The sequence below is a fragment of the Suillus paluster genome (genome assembly GCF_016628075.1).
Source record: "Suillus paluster strain FC165 chromosome Unknown EDB91scaffold_61, whole genome shotgun sequence".
Lineage (NCBI taxonomy): Eukaryota > Fungi > Basidiomycota > Agaricomycetes > Boletales > Suillaceae > Suillus > Suillus paluster.
The window spans coordinates 100294-117917 of record NW_024537621.1 but is presented as its reverse complement, the minus strand read 5'-3'; the positions used below and the strand labels follow the sequence as shown (position 1 = coordinate 117917).

The 17624-nt window shown below is 49.6% G+C and overlaps 3 protein-coding genes across 3 annotated transcripts; 2 read left to right on the top strand and 1 right to left on the bottom strand.

Moving 5' to 3' along the window:
* Window positions 1–415: 415 nt before the first annotated feature.
* Window positions 416–8813, bottom strand: EDB91DRAFT_1251989 (armadillo-type protein; the record flags this gene model as incomplete). Its single annotated transcript, XM_041323444.1, has 13 exons — window positions 416–458; window positions 514–605; window positions 656–798; window positions 846–1005; window positions 1059–2661; window positions 2713–6113; window positions 6164–6450; window positions 6500–6789; window positions 6837–7882; window positions 7930–8308; window positions 8363–8562; window positions 8618–8698; window positions 8751–8813. 13 exons carry the CDS (start codon window positions 8811–8813, stop codon window positions 416–418), a joined length of 7788 nt encoding a protein of 2595 aa, XP_041173672.1.
* Window positions 8814–12191: 3378 nt separating this feature from the next.
* On the top strand, window positions 12192–14590 carry EDB91DRAFT_1349234 (uncharacterized protein). Its single transcript, XM_041326007.1, has 7 exons — window positions 12192–12208; window positions 12265–12462; window positions 12514–12658; window positions 12707–13019; window positions 13060–13075; window positions 13133–13878; window positions 13911–14590. The coding sequence occupies exons 3-7, from the start codon at window positions 12613–12615 to the stop codon at window positions 14092–14094; spliced, it is 1305 nt and encodes a 434-aa protein (XP_041173671.1). The 5' UTR covers window positions 12192–12208; window positions 12265–12462; window positions 12514–12612; the 3' UTR covers window positions 14095–14590.
* Window positions 14591–15108: 518 nt separating this feature from the next.
* On the top strand, window positions 15109–17582 carry EDB91DRAFT_1153268 (uncharacterized protein). Its single transcript, XM_041319514.1, has 5 exons — window positions 15109–15463; window positions 15516–16049; window positions 16110–16247; window positions 16299–17009; window positions 17084–17582. Exons 1-5 carry the CDS (start codon window positions 15188–15190, stop codon window positions 17411–17413), a joined length of 1989 nt encoding a protein of 662 aa, XP_041173670.1. The 5' UTR covers window positions 15109–15187; the 3' UTR covers window positions 17414–17582.
* Window positions 17583–17624: the final 42 nt, after the last annotated feature.

The following is a 17624-nucleotide window of genomic DNA, read 5'->3' as shown; positions in this document are numbered from 1 at the left end:
TGATATCGTCGTACTATTTGGACGGTGAGCAAGCCTCCCTTGTGGCACCGCCAGATCATCCGAGATGCTTAGGCATGTGATCCATCGATCGCGGCAACCACTGTGCACCTGCATCATTCGTATACTTCCCGCTCGGGATCTGGCCAATATGGTCTGAGACACCACGTTGGCTGCTGCGGCACTTGACACCCGACGCATGCTTGTATACAAGCAAGAACGAACTAGTTAAACAGCGTGCGGACACCGACTTACAATTCTTCTGATTTGGTCGATTGGAATTTGGTTAACATCACCTGTTGGATATGCCGACGATCCTGAACTATTGCAAAGACAGGTAGCAAAGCAATGATGTGTGGAACAATGCGATGGACTATGTTAAGTTAAATAGGACACAGGTGAATAAGCGTTGAGGATGTTACTCTTCTTCTCTCCGTCTCTTTAGCCTCCCTCTACTGTCGCTGTAAATCGGTGTCCAACTCAGTTGATGAATAACTAGCTTAATATGACACTTACGCAAAAGCCCTGTTCTTTCTCTTTCGACTCTCCTTCTTGCCTGCATTTCGAGCTAATTTGCGCTTGGCAGTGGCTTCTGGGTTAGTGGTTGCCTGCCCGAAGTGATAAGCATTAGGTGTATGATGAATAGAACCCAACGCACCTTCGTGGCCCGCGCAACTCTTCTTTCTTGCTGAATACTGGATGCGCCTTGCCTGATGCGGTTGTACGTATTGGCAAAAATCGTCGTGCCAACTTTGTTCTGAAGTAAGTCAAGAAGTTCGGTGGCCGTAACTTTCAGCTCCTCTGCAATGCCATGAGTATATAAACAGCTTAAGAAGCGATATGCGTACCCATTCCGGCATCCCGGATTGTGTCGTCCTCCGTTATGCGGTAGACAGGTGTAAGTATGTGAGGCAAGAACCGCTCGAGTTGACTGTCCGGCATGTGAGACGCCATCGCAGCGAAAAAGCGCAGAATGGACAAGGGAGCGAGCGACCAGGTTGTTTGACTCTGAAACAGGGAAGTCAGAGGACAATAAATATGATTACATTAACGGAACTTACAGAAGTATTACCGCGATTCCGCCGTGCGATGTGGGCTGAGCGAGCTTGGTACGACAGCTTGGAGAAAAGCCAAGGTAGAGGATCCTGAGAGCGTTTTTCTGGACTCATCTGCGTAGGGCGTTCCGCGGAATCATCACTCTCACCACCGTCCGATTCCGTCTCAGCTGCTTCGGCTGTATCGTTGGTATTACTCCCTGAGGACGAGGAGGACGCGACAGTGCAGAACAATTTTCCGACGAAAAATAGGTTCTTCACGATCTGTAGACCAAGATTTGCGTCGAGATGAGGGCTCTTCAACTGCGTGCATAGCTTCTCTGCGATATCTTTCATCAACTGGAGGGTAAGATGCGAATTCTCGAGAGTAGGGGTCGGGCCGTGAAATGCGAAGAACACGCCAAACAATCGACAAGCTGCTGTGCGAACCCAAGCGTGTGGAAAGAGGAGATATGGGATGAGTTTGTCTTGGGTACATTTCACCGCATCAAGTGTATGCTCAGGTAAGGTCTGCAGGAGCTTCGAGACGGCGAGGATTGCCTGGTACGGTGGTTGCCATTCTACGTCAACATCCATGTCTTCTCCATCGCCATCAGACAAAGTCAGCGATCGAATACTGTTGTCCAAGATCTGTTGAACATCGGCGAACAGGGCTGCGGCATGTGGGGAAGCTTCCCGCTGTAAAGCGTCGATGATGAGCCCGTATACCTGCACCGCAACTGCCCTAAGTTTTTCCTGTCCTTGTTGACTGGCCCACGCATGCAGATGACCAACAAATACTTTTCTCTCGCCCTCTCCTAACCTTTTGACCAAGCTTTGAAGGACAGATGCAGAAGCTTCTCTGCAAGACTTGTCCTCGTCGTTGGCAAGACATAGTACAAGTGCAACGAAGATCATCTCCGCGTGTTTTTCCAGCAATGCCGAGTCGAACTTGGACACAAGCGCGCCCAAAAGTTCGAGAACACTTGAACGTCCTGATGCATGTTCATAAGAAAGATTTCGGGCGAAGAAACCAAGTGTGGTCTGCAATCTTCCAGAACCTTGAGGATAGTCGAGGAGGAACTGAAGGAGAAGGGACCGAGCAGACTCGCGAGTCTGTGCCGATTGTGACGTGACCAAGATAGCAGAGACGTCAGCCATAACGTCGTAGAGCTCGGGTACAATCAGTCGTCGTGCCACAACAGCTTTCAGTAACGCGAAAACGGTGCCTTGCCTGTCGGGGTCCTCGAGGTATGGTGAAACGAATTCGATCAGGAAGAGCAAATCTTTCTCTTTAGCCTGAGCGGCTTCGCACTCCCGTAGTATACTTGCCAGGGCCTTGAGACCAGCCTGAGCAACTTCGGACTCCCCACTACCAGTAGAACGGACGATCGCGAGTATTTGACGGGCAATAACGGGTGCAGACGATGAGACTGAGTTGAGTGGACATCGGAGGATGCTAGCCGAAGCCTTAAAAGAAGCGATGAGGACTGGTTCTGAGGAGGAATAAAGAGCATTTCCGATGAGCTTTACGAGCGGATCCAGGCGACTGATGATCTGCTTGTCCTGGAAGTCAAAACGAGAGCGTCGGAACGCAGTATTGAAGAGCTCCAAACCGAAGACGACGAAACTGCCGTGCCTGATGAGGAAGAAAGAAATAAGGTACGTGCATGAGGCTCACCGGAAAGAATTATTCGTATAATGGTCGGTGTCCGTGACGATTCGGCGTTGCAGTGACACGATAGCATCAGCTTTCTTGTTAGACTTCTTTTTGGGCTTTGTGACTTCCTGCAAGAACTTGGCGTTTTGACTGATCAGGGTGTTGCACAGAACCAACAATTCAGCGGGTGTGAGCCTTGCATTGCTATTGAGTCCACTGGCAATACGTCTGAGAACTTCGTCGACCTGCTGCAAGATTTTGAACGAACCCGTTTCTGCAATGATGGAGCGAAGCGGCAGGAGGAGCGCACTAATGCGTTTGGGCGAAACGTATCGAGCTGTCAGCCCGAAGCAATCGAGTCCCTTGGAAGAACTGCTGCGTACTTCTCGCATTTTCGTCCGGAAGTCTTCGTGCTGCACATCCTTTCCTGACTCTCCAAAGACTACTTCTGCGGAGACGTGAGCGATATCCGCGGCACAGTCATCCAGATCTTGGATCGCAGGGTCATTGCTGCCCTGCGCAGACGTGACGTGGGTAAGCACTGCGTGGAACACAAATGCCAGGATGTGTAGTTGCGGTCCACGCAGGAGTGCTGCGCGGAGTTCTCGCAACAAGACGGGTAAGTAAGGGGAGCCCAGTGCGATAGCTATCCTGCAGATCGTATCTCGCACGAGGTCGCGAGTCTCTTGTGACCTGCTACGCAATATCTGACTGAGGACTGTCAGAAGCTTGCCCACTTGCATATCTCGGGAGGCAGAAGGTAAATGCAAGGCAACCTTGGCAATACCCATCGATATTGGGATACGAAGGGTGTCCTCTGTCTCGTCACGATTAGAGAGGTAGGCCAAAAGCGAAGGCAAAAGGCGGGTATGAACGGCATCGGCGATTTTTTTAGTCTCCTGTTTATCAGCTGAAGGAATATGCAATTCATCTATCAACCCTTCGTGATCACTGTTTGCAATGTCATCTGCCGATGGATCCACGTGTTGCACAGCGTCTTCGACGGAGAAGTGGAAGTTTTCCAGGATCGCGACTAGAGCACGGACGTAAACGCGGACGCCTTCACTCTTGTCTTTTGATGATCGGATATACTTGTGCACAAGGGTCGAGTATGCACTCCATCCGAGGTACTTCGCAATGCGCCCAATCGTATTGATGGCTTCTGAAACAAGGAGATGGTCGAGGGAGGCCGTTGGGACAATGTAATGCTCGACGAGCGGAAGGAATACTTCGACTAGCGTTCTGCTGCGCATGGCCCCCTCATCACAGTACTCGGCAAGGCGTCTCAAAGCCCTTGTGCGACGATGAATCTGTATGTGATGAATATTCGTGAAGAAACTAGCTTCCTCGTCACCACCAGCAAGGAGAGGACGCATCTCCTGCAGTGAGGAGATTCTGTCGCATTTTGACACAGCGTACGAAATAACACCGAGCGACTCCGCACGCACAAGCTCGTGCTTCGACTTCAAGGCGTTTTTGAGCGCCGGAAGGGCAGTTCGCATGAGGAGCGTCTCGAATTCTGGATTTGATGGGTCGCATGTAAGGTCGATGAAACGTCTGATTGTGAAAGCAGCGTTGTTGCGGATGGCCAGCTCCTCAGGGTCCTGCACAAAATATAGTGCGTTCGAAAGGACAGGAAGCCATTCACGGCATGATAGCGTAGCGTACTTCTGCTCATTGAGCAGCGTGAACGCAGTCAACCGACGATTAAAGTCAGGTTCATCGATTCGCTTCGACGAGCAGGCGTTGAGTGATTCGAGCAGGCTTGCAAGCTCTTGAATACTCGGATTGATCACTGAGAGCTGATTGAAAGCTGAAGTAAGAGCGAGTCGAGAAGCAGTGAAGCGAAGCGACATAAAGAGCTGTGAAAGAAGCTCATACGCCTTGGAGAATTCGATGGAGGAGGAATTTGACAGCTCAGTGAGTAGAGGGAATATATGACCGAGGGTGCTGAGAAGCTTGACTTTGACTTTCTCAGATATGATTCTGCTAGACTTGCGTAGCAAAGGGGAGAGAAGGCCGAGTAGAGTCAAGGCCTGCGTAGAATCTGCAGCGTAACGAGCGACCTCCGAAAGTATGCTGATTTGGCGCTGAGTGATAGGACTTGAAAGCGCTGCATCAGCCTTCGTGCGTTCGACCAAAGTTGTGAGGTTCCTGAGCAACTGCGATATATGTGGTTGAATGAGCAAATCCAGGAATTGACTGTCATCCGCAGAATACAGCAGCAGGCGCTCTACGATGTCGAATACTCTGTTGATCACTGCTGGCTTGACGTTGGCCGCGACAAGGCAGTCGAGAATCTTCGGCAGTACACGAGGGTCGTGTTGTACAAGGTGCACCGAATACTCTGGCCGACTGGTCCAGATATAGAACAATTCCATGAGCGCGGAAGGGGCTTGAGTGTTCTCTTGATCCAATAACTCCAGACGTGGAGCAACGATATCGGAAAATGACGCGGAGAGATAGGGTGTGAAGTCGAATTCGACCGGGCAGCGAAAGAAATCGGCAAGCCGCTTGAGGCCTTGTTGCCTCACGGAACGCAAGGCTCTGGAATGGACTACCTCTCCGACTTCGCTCTCCTCTTCGTCCGCTTCGTTTTCCACCTGCTCGATAGCCTCGGCTGCCGTCACATTCGACAGCTGCTTCTGAGCATGAGCAACCAGATCGAGTGTGGTCCCGAGCAAAGCCGGCCAGTACGTGGTCAATCTCGACCCAAGGTTCTTCAGCACGTCACCCAACAAAGTCAGGTAACCAGATTGCTGCTTCAATGAGACGTCCGAGGAAATATTGCGCAGTGAGAACATGTCATCCTGGCAAGCATGGCTGTCAGACTGCATCGGTTTCAACATCAGATCCACTAGAAGAGAGAGTTCCTCGTCTGTGCATCCTGCCAATGCTGTCAGCACAGCAGCCCGGCGATCACTACCCCTAGAGCGACCCTTCCTTTCCAACATGAGCCCATACAGCAGACGAACGATGACATCCACTAGCTGCGGTCGGTCCTTGATCTCTATCGACGACAAATGCAAAGACGTCAACTCATCTCTCCACTTAGTTTCGTCGAGGAGGAGGCGCAACTTCTCCTCATGATGCTGGAGGTGGGGCGACTTATATGCGAGCAAGCAGGATAAGGACACCGTTTGCAATGCCCGATCGGGGTAGGAGATGAGGGAGCGGTACAGTTCTCGCAGCGTGTCTGTGGAGTGCAGAGCCTTTGGATTGCCAAACTTGCTGAACAGCGTCAACCACGACTGAAGCTTATATTTCGGCAATCGTGATAGAGCATCCGGGCCGGCGATAGAAAGGAAGTAGGTCACCAACTCGCGGTTATGTTTTTCCGCTAAAGATGTGCATTGTCCGAGAGTGAGGAGAACCTGAGCTTCAAACGCGACGGGATCGAACCGATCGGACGATTTTTGTTCCTGTGCCCTATCGTTAACAAGATACTGGTTCGAGCGTTTAGAAGACTTACCGAAATGATGATTTTGCGGTGGTGATGCTTATCGAGCCAATTTGCAGCGGCACCCCGAAGCTTATGTGCGGTAGGGTCTCTCCAAGATCGTTCTTCTTCCCAAGGATCCATGTCATTCTCATCGTCCTTGATGGCGGTCAGCCATTTAGGAGTTTCTTGGGCTCCCTGGGGTTGTTGTAATTCCGAAAATATGATATCCCAGACGAGATTGCCAAACCTCTGGGCTAAAGAAGAGAGAGCTTCTGACGCTGGAGACCATATCGGTCGTAAATTGACCTTCAGTTGAGCTACAATGGCTCATCAGCAAAGTGCTGCGTGAATAAACAGTACACGTACAAACAAGCCACCGAACGCAGATATCAGCGGAAAGTGGTTCATCATCTCTCACAACCTGGTACAATCTACCTATTCGGAGAACGCGCTCGCGTACGCCATGCATATCAAGGGACACCTCTTCGCCTTGCAAGCAGCGCTTCAGCGCATCGTGTTCTGCGGGAGAAGATTTCACCATCTTCGACGTCAACAGTCCCAACACATTTAAACGCAATGGTCGAGAGGGGGAAAGCAACCGGGATTGCAGGCGGGAGTATAGTTGGGCGATTGGAAGAGACTGGGATGTAGAAGGGCTATCCCATGTCAATAAAAACAAACCAGAATGAGGTGACGGAAGTACCTTGTCTCGAGGAGCGCGACGAGGCCCATCAATACTTTCGCGGACCACGACCAGTGATCCACAACCTCCGTCGTCCAGACGGACAGATCCACTTGCGTTTCCCAGGATGATGACTTGCATCGCGACAAAGCTTGCATGCATGTTCCGATCACCCAGGCCGCATTGGCATGCGATGTTTGCCAGTCTTCCTCGGGTGTCGATGTATTCAACGAGCGTTCAATGATGTGCACCAATAATGGTGCCAGCGAGTCGACGAATACGGAGAGACCCAATATGTTGTATAAGTCATCCACCGATTCTTCATTAACTTCCCAGGTGGATAAGCGATATTGTATCCAGCCATCTACGCTTCGTTTGAAGACAATGTCGACCTCGCCCAGCTTTCCCGTATTTTGTAGAGATGCGAGAAGACGTAGTGTGAGGGAGGGCTCCGCCTGAAGGAGACTAGGGGTTGCTTTGAGAAGAGCAGGTAGTCCGACAAGCTTCCAGCCACCCCATCCTAGCTCCGCGAGAACACCACAGAGCATCAAGCCGAAGGAAGGGACGCTAAGAGCCCGAGCGACAAACGCGCGTCCTGGCCCCGCGGTCATTACCATATCGCCAGCAGCGAGGAGTGAAGACGCGAAACTCAAGATCTCGGGATGTAGGAGCGCGTCAAATGGCAGTGACCCCAGTCTTGAGGCCAGCTGTGTTAGATGGGATGCTACAGGCGAAAATTTCAACGAGTGCACAAGACGGAGAAATAAAAAGTACAGACGGGACAGACGGGAACCTTGACGAACTGCACAGACCACGGACGTGATTTGCATGGCACGTTGAAGCTGCTGTTGATTTGCGCCCTCAGCTTGCGACACGGCACAGAAGCGATCAACGATGAGGCTGGCGACAACCGAAAAATGTTCCGAGCCGTTACAGTGGTGAATCAAGGCGGTAAGCACACGCCGCAGGAGAGTATACGATAAGTCGGGGTAATCGCTTGTCAGGTGGCAGTCAATGAGGGTAGCCATCAAAGAACCTGCACTGGTGTGCAAGGTTTGGGAAATAGACTGCAGGCTTATTAAAATTAACAACTTGAGGTGAGCAGAATACGCACTTTACATGCAAAGACTATCATCCACGCACTGGCGTCCTCGACACCTTCCGGATTTTTTGCCATCAAAATCACAGCTCTCTCCCTCGCAACGCTCTTAAGCCGACGGAGCACGGAACCCCATACCTCGGCGGCGGCGCGTTGAACGTCAGAATTGCAAGTCGGAAGTACCGCACGAAAAGAAGACCACGTCTGGTCCAAAAGATCAAGGTTTATTGACGGTACGAGAAGATACCTGAATAGTCCTGAAAGTGTCGCCAGGAGAGCTGTGAGGGAAGGTGCTGGTATAGGTTGTGGCAGAAGTCGCAAGAGAACCTCTAGCAGATCAGCATATGATGGGGCAAGGGTGGTTCGTAGATCGTGAGCCAGCTTATCCAGGAGGCTGAGTAAATGGGGTTAGAGAAGATTAGAACGTGAAATAATGTGAGGGGCGCACTCGAGTAGAGCTTTCAAAGCTTCATGGTCTGATGCATCCAAAGCGCCTTTCCATAGGTCAATAATTTCCTTCCAGTTATGCAAGAGGAGGGGCATAGATATCGAGAGTGGGTCAACCTTTTTCGCGAACTGAATAAATGCTGGGGATAGATTGAGTTGTCGCCATTGTTGAAGAGCTAGGTAAAAGTGGGATTCGTTGTCCTGGATCGCGGCATGAGCAATCTACATGGATCGATGAAAGTAACGTCGAACTTACCGGGATGTCATGATCGAACTTTGTGAGGTCAAGAGCAGATGGCAGATGGACCTCCTTTAGGCTTTTCTTGTACGATTGGTGCTAAAAGATGCACAGTCAATCAAAACAACGAGCTCGAGAACGTTTGAAGTACCTTGAACCGGTTCACGCGGGGAACAACACTAGTTCCCTCGAAGTCGTCTGAGTCCGAATCCATGGCTTGCAGAATAGCGAAAATATGGCACTATCAGTCACGAGGAGTCATCAGGTGCAGCTGCTTAGGCTGCCTTCCCAAATTTTGCCATCTCGAAAGGGTTGTTTGGACCAGAAGCCTTTGCCAAACAACCCGAATCAGGTAACTTACTTAGTGGTACTTCATTCTGACAGCGTGCACCTGCTTGCAACACCGGGATGTCTGAAGAGCGATCGGTACCGGCCACCATTCTCGAATAAATTCTTCACGCGCACCAATCATCACCGGATGACTCGCCTTATGAGAGCGCTAAAGCGAAACTTGAAAGTTCGCGACGCAGGGATTCACGCTTCGTGGTTCGTGAAAGTCCTCGGCTTTGAAAAGCTCGTCTTAGTTCTGGCTCTTGAGCTTCTCCCACTCGGTCCACACTTCCTTGGGCGACGAGATTTTTTCATTGTCTGACTGGATTGACAATGTTATGGGGGTAGGTACATTTGTAGGTTTCATTGCAACTACTACTGGCTATCTACTAATGCATTTATATCATTGAATCACCCACTACTTCTCTGACCCACAAAAGCAATCAGGTCCGTGATGGCAGAGGTCAAGCAGAGATTTCCATGCATTGAAATGGTCCGCATCGTGACGAGCCAGATAGATGTGGTGGCCCTTCGTGCAATGGAAGTAAGTCTTTGTCGTGCATTGTCTCAATGCCTCAAAAGCCCATACCAACAGGAAGATTTCAAGCCTGCATGCGTGACGCCATCCTGCAGCGGAACAAACAACCCAGAGGTATGATGTTTCACTGTGACTTTTCGGTGGTAGTGACTGTCCTCTTGAGGTTGACATCGAAATTATCATAGGCATGTGCTGCGAAAAAATGATTGGCCAATATACTGGAGCGTGCATTGCGACTTGGCAGGATTGTAAGCAAGTATTTGAGGTTATTCCTTAGGTTGAGGACGTTAAGCTGATGGCATACAGTTAATAGATATGGTCTCACCGATGTCACCTACGCGTTAAGAGAATGCTAATTCGAGATCACTGATCGAGTACTGTCTGGTTCAACGAGACTTAAGCGCTTCGTCGCTATGTAGTACAAGACTTTATTCATGCGGCTATCCAGGATAGATGGCCAGATGATATTCGACAGGCCGTACTCACACATGAATGCGAGCGGATGCATTTAGGGATGTGTCGAGATACGTGTCGAACCGATGTGCAGAGGCACATGTTATGCTAGTGTGATGCGATCGAGGATGACGCGTTGTGACTTATGACAACTGGGACTACTCTTGCTTCCGCAACCTGCCTCGTGTTTCCATAGACGCCCAAGGGCACTCATGCCTGCCAATTGATACTAATCTAAAAATGCACAAATACCCCGCGCATCTGCAGCTTAACCCCTACCCAAATCGACTTCGACCACGTGCTCAACACGGTCCACTTCCAGTAAAATGTCACAGCTCATTCCACCCCTTCGAGCATTTAAAGATCATGTAAACGGTGTACGCGCTGCAGGCGTTTCTCCCGATGGACGGCGAATGGTCACAGGCTCGTTCGACAAGACGCTTCGTCTGTGGGATTTGAAGACAGCTGTAGTGTTGAAGAAGATGGAGGGGCATCACAGTGTGGTGCGGGCATTGGCGATATCACGAGACGGAAAAATGATAGCAAGCAGTGATGACAACGGAGAGGTCATCGCCTGGCACGGAGAAACTGGGGATTCGCTCACCCAAGCTATCAAGACCCATGCCCACCAGACCTGGGGGGTGGACTTTTCACCCGATGGTACAGTGTTGGCTACTGGTTCAAAAGACCAGACGACGAAACTGTGGAACACGAAATCATGGCAGATGCAGGGAGATCCAATCCTGTGTGGTAGTGGAGTCAACTGCGTTCGGTATTCGCCATCTGGCGAACTTCTTGCCATCGCGACAGACATCAATATCCAAATTTATGATTCAGGCATGAGGAAACACGTCGCAAACTTCAAGGCTCATCCAGGATGGAACTGGTCACTCGCGTGGACACCCGATGGCACACGGCTTCTTTCGGGAGGCGATCATAATGATCCCAACATACGAGAGTGGGATACATCCACTTGGGAGCAGGTTGGTGATCCCTGGACAGGCCATACTAGCACTATCTACACCATTGTCTTTCATCCTGCGAGCACCCATGTTGCTTCCGCATCTGACGATAGTTGTGTCCGTATCTGGCGGCTCTCGGATCGACAAACCATTGCCATCTTCCGGCACACATTGGGCTGGGCAGCATGTGTCGCTTTCTCCGTGGATGGCAAGCACATCCTCAGCGGAGGTTTAGATAAGATGATATCAGAGTGGCAAGTGCCCAAAGAAGTTGATTCGAAGGCATGTGTCCATCCTTGACTCTGACCATAACATAATTCGAGCATACTTCATGTAGATCCTCGCCATTAACACGGCCGCCCGCAATGCATGCAGTTAGCGGGGACTTGTCTGCCGCTGAGCAGTTATTCACTCAAGACATCGACGCCGATGCCAATAACTACACTTCGCATGCTAACCGTTCACTTGTTATGGCGCGAAAACATGACTGGGACAATGCAATTGAGGATGCAATCAAAGTGAGACAGACTGTCCCATCATTGCTCCCTTACGAACAGCTAACTTTCATTGTGACATCATAGTCTATTACCATCCAGCCCTCATTAGCAGGTCATATCTCTAAGGGCATCGCCCTATGCGGAAAAGGGCAGCTCTGGGATGCGATGGCAGAATTTGACCTCGCATTCATATTCACGGACGAAGATCCCAGAACCATTTGTTTCCTTCTCTTGGTTAAGGCACGTTAAATTCTTTTTACATGCTTCGTGCTCAGGCTTCATTACAGTTTTTAGGCAATTGCTATTTTCAATGCAGGTCGACATGAGGAGGGAATTCTCCGTGTCCGCAAGCTAGCTACCACTTGTCCATATGACAATATTCTTGCTTGTCATATCGTTGAAGTGAGTAGTACCTTAATCAAGCCCGGGTTTCGTGGATTCGCACATATTTATCTGAACTTCGCACACCAGGCATATTTATGTGTTCAGCTCGGACTCAATGCCGCGGACCACAACGACGCTGCTCACCACTTCACTTCCGCTGTTAACGCCAGCACTTTCTCGTCAAAATTGGACATTCATTCAATATATGATGACCTGGTGGTGGTATGTTGATATAATTCATCCAACCATCCTTTCCACGCTGAACTCTGTGCTTTGTGAAGCTCTTCGGATGGAACCTGAAGTCGTTGTGGCAAAATGCCCACCAGAAGCGGTGCAATGCACTCCGTTGGGCAGGTAGACACTGAAGAAGCTATGGATTCGTACCGACACATGATGGACATAAGCGATGAAACTACAAAGGCAAACTGCATTGACTGGTCTCATGGCAAGTCTGGTGTCCACAATGTCACGCATTATGATCCTCACCCGCATTTCGTTCAGCTTTCACGCAAGAATATAGAGCGCCCTATATTGCTGACGGAGATGCTGCCCTCGCTGCAAGCGATTACGACAGAGCTATTAAATTATACTCTGTGGTGATCGGCCTCAATTCTGCAACCGACACCGTCTTTGCAAATCGTAGTAAGGCTAGGTCGGCAAAAAAAGTTATGGGAGGATGCAATTCTTGATGCACAAAAGGTGCGATTACATCTACCATTTTTTTCCAATGCTCACTTCAGTGATGCATAGGTCATCAAACTCACCCCTTCATCTCACATTGGATATGAGTTGAAGTATGCAGCACTTCATGGCGCACAACACTACGATGAAGCTATTGAGGCTTTCCAAATGATGCTCGCCAACTTGGACAGTGCTTCCAACGCACAAATACGAAGTAAGTCCCAAGTAACCCATGTGTCAAGATGCTCAACTCTTTCCTCAGAGCTGCGTGACCAATATGTCAGTCCCTCCGAAGCACGACATGTCATTCGAAAGGTCATTGACGGTCAACTCAACAATGCCCCGCTTCGTCTACTCAACGCCGTCACCGGGCTCTTATGTGATCGAGAAGCGCAGATAAGCGCCTTCACCGAGAGCACAGAGTATAAAGAGCTTCTGTTATCAACTATGAAGCATCCAATCCTCGAACCGGAGCGCATCGCAGAAACAGTGGCAACATATTTTCGTTGTGTCATGCTGTCGCATAGGTGGGAAGGGACGGAGCCATTGCTGCACGATATCAAGGACAAAGTCGTGTACGAGTTGAAGGCAGCTGGTGGTCTCATGAAGTTGCAGTCATTCTGCTGACATTGTTCGTCATAAGACGGAGTATCACTGGGCGTGGGTTGATTCATGTTGCATCGACCAGCATAACAACGTTGAGCTTCAAAAATCCCTCAACTCCATGTTTGCCTGGTATCACAATTCAGCACTCACGATCGTCTACTTGTCGGATGTCCCTCCTTTGGCCAAGCCTGGTGCGCTGGCGCAGAGCAGTTGGAATACCCGAGGATGGACTGTTCCGGAATTCCTGGCTCCAAAAGTCATTCGCTTCTACCAACAGGATTGGTCTCTATACCTCAATGACGAGTCCCCCAACCACAAGGAGACCTTTGAGATCATGCACGAGTTGGAGGATGCGACGGGCATAGATTCACGGGCCCTCATAGCCTTTCAACCGGGAATGAAAGACGCCCGAGAGAAACTGCAATGGGCGTCTAGGCGCGTCACCACAGTGCCGGAAGACATTGCATACTCATTGTTTGGTATTTTTGGCGTCCAACTCCCCATCCTTTATGGCGAGAATAAGCACGGTGCGCTCGGGAGACTGCTGCAGGAGATCGTGGCACAGTCGGGCGACATTACTGCCCTGGACTGGGTTGGACAACGATCTGAGTTCAACAGTTGTCTTCCAGCCAACATTTCCTCTTATGCAGCTCTCCCATGTACCCTCCCATCTTTGTCTGAACGCCAGATTCAGACAGCGGTCTCTTCGCTGCGAACTACTGTGGCTATGGAGTTGGCTTCAAAACTTTATAACCAACTTGACAATATGAGCTCTCCTCGCTTTGCAAACTGTAGACTGCATCTGCCTTGCGTCGCATTCCGTGTCACGTCAGTCAGACCGAATGACGGCGCACCCCAAGAGACTCATTTACATACGAAGTCAAAGCCGACGGACTTCACGACCTGCTCATCACCACGAAAGAGACGTTGAATCAGTTCACGCCGTCAAGGTCTCCTCTGCAGACATTCTTACTTATCCGTCCATGGGATTATCGCCTCCTCGAGCTACCTGACGTTGGAGATGATACAGGAGAGCGAGGATGATTTTCGGTCTGTGCTCGAGTCTCCGTTGGACGAATTTCCCGGCGGTTCTCCCGCAGAACAGGAGCCGCCTGATTCGGAATCTCACTTACGAGCAGTTGCGATTGGTCGTTCGCCTCGGACAACCTTTCGGCGCATTTTTGCTAGTGCGGCAGCGTACCGGAGAATACAAGAGGATCGCATCGGATCACGATATCATTGCACAAGTCAAAGACATAGCTTCTGTTCATAGCGTGATGGACTATCAGGACCGTAGAAATTTCATAGCTATGTTTTTTCTTTCTCTCGACCGGGGATCTCTGAGGAGTTCAAGTTGTTTGTACCTTGATGATATATACTAGGCATAAGCAGATACCGTATAATTTCCTCCAAAGCAGACGTTTAGTACGTTGGCGAACAACTCACGCACGTCGCACTAGTACTTCTCTGTCCCTCCACGATCGATAGGAGATATCCTTTGAATTCACTGTTGTTCCCCACAATTCCACAATTGCTCGACACCCTCGCTCACTAATAATATTTGTACGCCACGAGCAGAAGTACACAAAGCAGGTATCACGACTTGAATACATGCCCTCCCTGGTGACTCAATTACTACGATTGCGCGACCCGCCCCCTACCATGTTTTTCTGGACCTGTTCGAATCTACACAAAAGCCCCCGTAAAACAAATCAACGATCCATGTTCAGTCCAAGTGTACAACTATTAATATATCGTCCACACAAACACCAACAGCAGGTACCATGGATCGCTACAATCTACTGCCTCAAACTGCTCCTCGTCAGTACCACCTCACTTTCATTTGCGACCTGTAAAAGACTCGTGAAAGGCATCGAAGTTGAGAATGAAGGATTACTTACTATGATGTCACGTAGTACTGCATTTTTTTTTACCTGTATCAAGTCACTAGTACTAGTTCGACTCGCCCTAGACTTTTGTTTACCTTTATATTTAACCCAACAGCCAAGCAAGGTGGTTTGCGATCTCAAAAGGGTTGTTTAGACCAGAAGCCTTTGCCAAACAAGTTCAACCCAACTCGTCACAGGCTGTACTAACTCAGTAGTAGTAGTACTTTATCTCTTTTTGCCACACCGGGATGTCTGAGGAGTCGGTATTAACCACCATTCTCGAAGAAATTCTCCAGGCGCACCAATCATCACTAGATGACCTGTCTTACGAGAGCGCTACAGCGCAACTCGAAGAATGCAGAAGCTCGGAACGGCCCAGGAATTCACGTGTCATGAAGGTCCTCCGTTACGAAAAACTCGTCTTAGTTCTGGCTCTTGAGCTTTTCCCGCTCGGCCCACACTTCCATGGGCGACGAGAGTTTTCTGTCTGTTGGCTGGTGAAGTCCATTGACACTGTTATGGGGGTAGGTTTCATGGTTTGACTATCTTGCTATTTACTGATGCGACTATACCAAGCTATACCTTCGATTCATCGTGTCACAGGCCGAAATCATGAAGAAATTGGCATCCGATGATGATTTCCCGGATTATAAGACTGTGAAAACCACCCTAGATCTGTCTTATGACGATAGTCTCGAGGGTCTCGCAGCTCGGAAAAAAATCGACCAGTGGAAGAAACAGATCACTAACTCACAGGGCGCGTCGAACCTTGCAACATTCAATGATATTTTTCATGAAATCGATGCTCATGCTGAAGAAGCCTTCGCACGAGTTCACTATGTGGGTGAAAAGACTGACGCATACATGTGTGCTTTAGGTGAATACTGTGACAACGTCGTAGCAAGCTTGCGAACAAAGTGGTTGAAAGGCAGCAATGGTCCCACTGAATCGGACGATAATATTCGACAATATGATAGGATAACAGCTCGTATTGCTGTCTGGCTGTCACCCCAGGATGATGCGAGTGATGCACCCACTCCCCTGTTGTCTGGTTGGTTGTTAGACTACGCCTGGTCATCGCTCAATGCCATGAAGGAAGGGATTATTGAGGTACGCAGTGACACTTTCTAATCTCGGTCTCCACATTGGTATCATGTTAACCATTTGTAGGTTTACAGGTGGTTCGAGCCTCTCCTCGACTACTATCCTTCTTTACATACGCACAGTCATGATATGGATGATTTCAGTGAGGTCATGATATACAACGTGATGAATAGCCGAAGAATCGCACCGGACGCGGACGCACAGGTATGACAAGTGCATGTACAACTAGCTGCTCGCTGATGATTGACACAAAAGCTATGCCGTTTCTTGTGGGAGAATCGAAACACCCTGATCTTTCGCCTTCACAATACGATGACAAACGTCAGCGAGAGGGAGACTCAGCGGGACCGTCCCAGAGACAGAACACAGATCAACGATGCTTTCGACAAACTCCCGACATATGAGAAGAGAGCGTTCCGGCAGCTCGTTGAATTAATGAAGAAGGATTCGAAACGGGACTTACGCCACAGCCGAGTCATGGGGGCCTTCGCACTGCATGTGACGAAATGGAACTGGAAGTGCAGGAAGAACTCGAAGCGCGACGTGGAACCCTGCGTCAAAGCAATACTGCTCGAACTGCGCAAAGCAGTGACATACAGGACCGCCATCTTAGCGGATTCCTTCAACGCTAGTCTTAGAAAGCAACTCGAGGATCTTCTTGTTCAAATGACGGAGCCGATCTATTACAGCCTCCTTCACGACGGAACGAAAAGTCAAGTGTGGCAGTGGTGGGACGACATAGAGATTCCCAAGGGTATCGTACCCGTCACGTCTGCCAACGTAGAGGAAAACTTCAAGTCGAAGCTACGACGGATTCAGCTGCGCAATAATTTAGAGCAGCGAGATCAGAACGCAATAGATGAGCTCGTCGCTTATATCGAACATATGCCTTGTGCCAAGGCAACGATTGCGGAGGACAGCGCGTTGTGTTCGGAGGTCGCGGAGGCGTTGGACACGCTTGTAAATGTAAGTTCTCCACGACCCGCCAAAGGGACGGATCCATTGGCAGCATGTATGCACGTAACTCACGCGCACATCAGGCTCTCAAATTGAACGGTGCTCGTCTTCGTCACTGCATCATGGGAGATGATCCTGACGACGTCAAGGCGGCCGTTGATATCAAGATTCCCAAAATTGAGGACCTGGTTGACGAAAAGAATACTCCAATGCCCCAGATTGCCGGCCCTTCTTCGAAACGTCCTCGAGAATCTACTGGTTCGTGCTTCGTACCTTCCTCGATGTTTCGTTTCACTGCTACTTCAATTCTAGTCTCTGGATCGCCTGCCGCGATGAATAAAAGGGTCCGGCGTATCACTCTCCAAGTCGATCCTCACTTTGACATTTCCGATGATGACCTCCCTGGCATTTGATTCTTGTATTTGCATTGATTATTCATGTGTTTTCATTGTTATGTGCCCTTTGCTCTGCATGCTCTTGTATAATTCACCAATGGAACCATTCCCAGCCAATTTGATAACTCCACCATATAATACCTCGCAGTTGATAATTTCATGATCATCTTGAATCGCAACATGAGCCTACCCACGTTTGAATCATGAGACAGCGACATCACGATTTATC